This window comes from Molothrus aeneus, unplaced genomic scaffold (assembly GCF_037042795.1).
Source record: "Molothrus aeneus isolate 106 unplaced genomic scaffold, BPBGC_Maene_1.0 scaffold_71, whole genome shotgun sequence".
Lineage (NCBI taxonomy): Eukaryota > Metazoa > Chordata > Aves > Passeriformes > Icteridae > Molothrus > Molothrus aeneus.
The window spans coordinates 516,679-522,678 of NW_027099223.1; the positions used below are offsets into that span (position 1 = coordinate 516,679).

At 38.3% G+C, this 6,000-nt stretch overlaps 1 protein-coding gene across 1 annotated transcript in view; it reads left to right on the forward strand.

The window, feature by feature from the left end:
* LOC136571149 (polypeptide N-acetylgalactosaminyltransferase 18-like) overlaps positions 1-5,795 on the forward strand; it is a 79,915-nt gene extending 74,120 nt beyond the window's left edge. The window contains exon 13 of the mRNA XM_066571508.1: positions 5,529-5,795. Within this exon, the coding sequence (XP_066427605.1) occupies positions 5,529-5,537 (9 nt within the window). The 3' untranslated portion in view covers positions 5,538-5,795. The remainder of the gene's footprint in view (positions 1-5,528) is intronic.
* Positions 5,796-6,000: the final 205 nt, after the last annotated feature.

Below are 6,000 nucleotides of genomic sequence, written 5' to 3' on the forward strand. Positions count from 1 at the left end.
GGAAGCTGAACCATTGTTCTGCTTAGACATGACAAAACTGTAGTTCATATTTCAATTTGCATTTTTCTCTCATAAATTGGTCCCTAAATGTGTAACTTAATATTCTTGTCATATTTCAATATGACAATATGAATTTTAAAAAAGGTGCATTAAAATATTTCTTTTTTATTCATCATGGACTATGTCTTACTAAAAACCTATAAACATTTTTAGTACCATTTATGCAGAATGGAATGGAGAAGTACAAAAATTTAAATGCATACAGGCTTTCTCCATTTTGACTGCAATTTGACCAGTACTTGACTGCAAATGTAAATGCTAAAAACATGCAAAAAATATGGAATAGAAATATCACTATACAATATTGTGTTTTAAAAACTGATGTTAGATTTGCTTGGCAGTTATTACCAACTGATGCTAAATTTACTTGTTAATTATTGCCATAGCTAGTGGTAACCCAAATTTCATTGTATCAGTTCAGTTTTCTATTTGGAGTAATTTTCTAGCAGAAAGTTTGAATCTTTGCAAGTAGTTCAGTTTCTGGGTTAAAATGCATTAAGCCTCCTTCTTATGAAGCATTCAGATTAGAAAACTTAGATTAATTAAATACAACACCCACACAAAGGAAATAAAATCATCATTCAGTATTTTTGTTTTCCAAGGGAGTTATTTCTCACAAATAATCTCATCTAAACCCCATAAACCTTTGCAAGTCCGTTAACATGTCTGGGAAAAATATAAAAATCTTGGGTTTCCTAGTTGTGCTGAAAGGAGTTTCTCATTTATCTGGCTGAAGAAGAGTAACTAGGTATAACCTATGCTAAGGCTGGTAAATAGCAATGTGAAGTTGTGTTCTTCACATCACTTGTGCTATATTAGAACAATATTTTCATCCATGGAGAGAAAAAGAGAAAGAACAAGGCAGTGAGGTGCTCCTAGGCATGAGCTGCAGCTGCAAGATGTGAATGTGAATAGGTTTGGACCCCTCACTGTCAGCAGGACACTGAGATGCTGGGAGGTGTCCAGAGAAGGGCAGCAGAGCTGGTGACAGGTCTGGAGCACGAGGCTGAGGGAGATGGGGATGTGGTGTTTGTGAGGGTCCCCAGGACGAGGTGAGAGATGAAAATCTGACTCCATGTTCTCAGAGGGCTGATTTATTATGATATGCTATGCTGTTACTCTATTCTACTCTATTCTATTCTAGAATGCTATACTAAAACTATACTAAAGAAAGAGAAAGGATACATCAGAAGGCTTCACAAGAATGAATAATAATAAAATCTTGAGACTCCTCAGAGCCTCAACACAGCTGGACCATGATTGGTCATTAAATTAAAACAATTCACATGGAACCAATCAAACATTCACCTGTTGGTAAACAATGCCCAAGCCACATTCCAAAGCAGCAAACACAGGAGCAGCCATCAGATAATTATTGTTTTCATTCCTCCCTGAGGCTTCTCAGCTTCCCAGGAGAAAATCCTGGGCAAAGAGGATTTTTCAAAAAATGCCATGGTGGCATGGGGGTGTATAGTCAGAAGAAAAGGAGGCTCCTGGGGCCCTCATTGCTCTTTGTGAGGGGAGGCTGTAGCCAGGTGGATGTTGGTATCTTTTCTCAGTGCTAGGAGGAGAGGAAATGGCCTCGAGCTGTGCCAGAGGAGGTTTAGATTGGATATCAGGGAAGGGTTGTCAGGCAGGGGAATAGGCTGCCCAGGGAAGTGGTGCAGTCCCCATTCCTGGATATTGAAAAGACACCTAAAAGTGGCACTTAGGGACATGGTTTGGTTTGGTTATGAAATTGATAGTGTTGAATTAATAGTTGAACTCAGTGATCTAAAAGGACACTTCTGTAATTCCAGGTACCACAGTGATATTACTTTTATTAAAACCAAATAGGAAGGCAAAACCTAGGAATATACAATTTGCTGCATCACAGATCACAAAATTAATTAAGTGGATTATTTACCTACTCCAGAAGACTGTCCCAGGCAATGGGCAGTGCTTGCTGTTTCACAGAAATGAGCTGTTGTGAGCCAGCAAGTCACTGTAAGTCCAAGAGGAGGATTTCCTTCTTGACCCCTGATTTGCTCTCTTCGAGAAGATTGAGGCTTGGTTTGTCTGAATGATCATCTCAGCATGCCTAAAAAGAGTTATCAGCACTCTTAAAATTAACTCAGCCATCAAAAACATCTAGTCAGTCACTGAGCACTGATGTCTGAGACAGGGAATTCAACAGGTTTCCTGTACTCTGATAAATCACCATAGCTGTAGCAAATTTTTAACCTAACACTTATTTTTTCCTTAGAAGCTTTGTTCACCAGTTCCTCACTGCTATTCACAGGTATGCATACTTTGGAACACTAAAGGCAGGTCCCACTAATGTCCATTCCCCTACTAAGCAAAGTCCTGGTTTTATTTCATGTTACTGTATTTTGTAATTCCCCACCATCTGAACAGTCCATCACACTTCAAAACAGCTTTGTTGCCTTCCTCTGGCTTACACTTTGAACATCTTGAAGCCAGCCTAGATCACAGCAGATAAATCAAGCCTGAGTTGTTTGCAGAAATAATTTGTGTAATCTCAGAATGAAAAAGGTAACTTTTCTGAGAGTTTCACAAAATGCAGTACTAAAACAAATAAAGCAAATGTCTCCAGCACTCCTGTTTTTTTCTTGGTTGTATCAAGGTATTGTTTCACTACAAAAGCAGCTGTTGCATGGCACAATAAATGAAAAGATAGGAAAGAATTCTGGATTTAGTTAGAGAAGAATTACCCTGCAGAAAACATTGGGCAAAGCATTAACTTTGGATATTTTCCATAGGTTAAGTCTCAGATATGACTCCAGAAGTGTTTAAAATGCAGGATTTGCCTATATCCAACTCTTGTACTAGAGGGAGTATAAAATGTAGCAGTTGTTGCTGTGAGCTGACATGGTTTAGAAACACATCTTAAGTTCTCGTTTAGTGCTTGAGTATCAGAGCTGGAGCACGAAGTAGCCAGTGAGCACTGAATGTGGTGGGTTCTGCATATGGAGGTTTCTGAGTGCTGCCCAGTAGCATAAGCAGGCAGATTAGGGCAAGGGAAGACACAAAAGACAAGTGTGAACATCATCCCCTTTAGTGATGAGGAAAATAAAATCAGAAATACCCATCTGTGAATCATCCCTCATCAGCATGCATCTCTGCAGCTTACTCCTCCAAGTTCCCAAACAGGCAGTTCTTCCTGAGTGCTGGTAGGGGTTACTCAGGACAGCTGTGGTCAGAAAAGCCCAGCACAGCATCCTCAGCTGCAGGGCATCAAGCCAGTCCTTCCTTTTCAGAAATGGCTTGCCAGGTAACCCTGGCTCTCAGAACATCAACACAACACAGCATCATCTGGGTTTGCTGCCACATAAAAACCAAACAATGCATGCAGCTCTAAGTTCTGCATTTCCCATCGTTATCAGGGCCATGTAGGGATAAAGGATTCCCTTTTTAATCTGCTTTCCACTCTGCCACAGCCACCCCCCAGCCCTGAGACAGTGTTCAATAATTAATTACAAAAATCTCATCATAGACCTAGAATAGCTGTTTCTGCGTGTTTTTCTAGCATGTCAGGAAGATTTCCTGGCCACTGCTGATAGAATAATAATTCATGTTTACTTTCTGTAAAATATCTTAGTCTGGCTAATGTATTCTTCTCCAAAACTTCTGGTTTTGTAGTCTTATCCAAATTTTCTGTAGTGAAACACATTTCCAGCTGTGATATCCTGAAGAGCTTCTTGGTATTTCAGTAAAGGCTTGAATTTAATTATTTCCAAGTTATTATTTTCCTAATCTTGCTATTACCAGGACTGCAACCTGTTAGAAATCTGTGATATTTTTTTTTATATGTGGAGAAATGTTAGTGATAGGTATAGATCCACGTGTTCCATTTCTGATTTTTATGCCGCATCTCTCTAATTTTTTTTCTATTCCAATTACATTCTCTGAATGAAGCTGCATTTCCTTGTACCAGGTTTAATTGCTTTTATTTTAATACCTCAATTAACAATATAGTGTATTTCTACATCCTGGAGAGAGTAAGCAAATCAGACCATCCAATCTAGAGTAAAGAAAACAGAAAATGATTGCACAGATGTCTAGTTATTAAATCCTGCTCTGGACATGCAGATGAGGCTGCTTCATTTGATTTGTCACAGCTGCAGTATTAAAAATTTAGTGCAGCATTAGGAAAATGTAGCATTTATGATCATGTAAAACCTGAACACTCAGATGTCTTGGGAAAGGAATGAGACAAAATTGTGATGTAGACATTGAAGCTCTGTAACTGTTGAATGGTGTGCCTGATCCCTCTGTCAGAGGATGTTTCACAGTATTTACACACTGAGTACCAGCAAGTGGATGTCAGTGCTTGGGTGGCTACCTGACAACAGAACTTGAGTGCAGGAGGAGGGAAAGAGTTTACATTTCCCTTAAGAAATGGTTTGGCTGATCCCTACTATAACACTACTTAAGTTTTCATTGTACATCATAATTAGTTTTGTTTAGTACTGGAAAAATGAATTCAGATTTTAAGTGAGTCTTGTAAAAATTCTCATGTGCTTAGCTACCCTTTAAATAAAGATCCAAATAGCTGAACAGATAACAATATATTTTTAATATATGAACCTGCTGTATATGATACTTCATATACATAAAAGCAGTTAAATGCACCTCATTTTCACAGTACTCATCTAAAATATATTAGGAAGCATGTGTTTGAGTAAGGGCAGCTATCAATATACTTCAGTGAGAAATATTTGAATTAAAATAGTTCAAGTTAATTGATGAAACATTTGAACAGGAAAAGATATGTTAAAGAGCCTGCTTTACTTCCAGCACACCTGTTAGACAAAGAGTTGGAAAATTTGTCATATTTCTTTGCATTCAAGAAGAAGTTAATTCATTTCCTCTATGTTATATATATCTGTGTCCTTTATACAGCTAAAAAGCAGAAAATTTAAACTGAATAACATCAGCCAATATTTCTAAGAAATGGGCAATACTGAAAATGCATAAATTACTGGATGGGATAAATTATTCCCTTCTTCCTGTGAACATTTTCTTATTGCTTCCACATCCATACAGAGGTGAATCACACGGAGGAAAAAAAAAAATATATATATATTTTGTATAATTTGAGTAATTTTCTTTAGGTTTAAATTTGGTGTACTAAGAGTCACTGAAAATGTAGCCCAGTATTCCTGGGAAATGCACAAGGAGATCAAGTGTTCTGTTTGAAGTGGAGATTGTCTCATACACCTCACCATAATTCTTTGATTCAAATGTATCAAAGCAACAGCAAAGATTAGAGTTTCTGCCTCAAAGGCAGAGTGAACATGTAAATATTTGAGGTCACTGGTTGAGGTCCACATAGAAAATTAATAGACTAGAGAATGCAGTGATCTATACAGTGTATGTGATAGGAGGCTGGATATACTTATTAACCTTTAAGGACCTTTTTCTGAAAAATCCATGTTTAGGCAAGCATGTTTTTTCTCTTTCAGGCAGAATAACAGGAGCTTTAATATGATGAGCAAAAAGCAGGTGTAAACTCTGAAAGGAAAAGTGTTCGCTTTAGAGTAAGTCCTTAAAAACAGCCTCAGTCTGATTTGCAGTAGTGCTGACAACCTCCAGCCCTCATCCTTCTTCTCTGCAAGTGACCGGGTCTGACAGAGTGATCAGGTTTGGTAACTGTGCATCCACCACCCCCAGTAAACCAAAAAAGATCCCATAGAACAGTTCAGCAAAAACTAGCATGTCTAAACTGTCTGATTGCTTTGCACAACTTTGTACTGCAAGGGTTTGCAGGCACAGCAGATGGTGTCCTTAAATGCCATGGTACTGGATAAATTCTGCTTTAGTGAAGGACTGGGAAGGAAACCCCTTCCATCCAGTAGAAATGCAGAAAGTGCAGTAACTCTGAAGGAAGTCAGAAGCGTTGCTTTCCACTCTGTGTACCAGGATGTTGACTTGGGA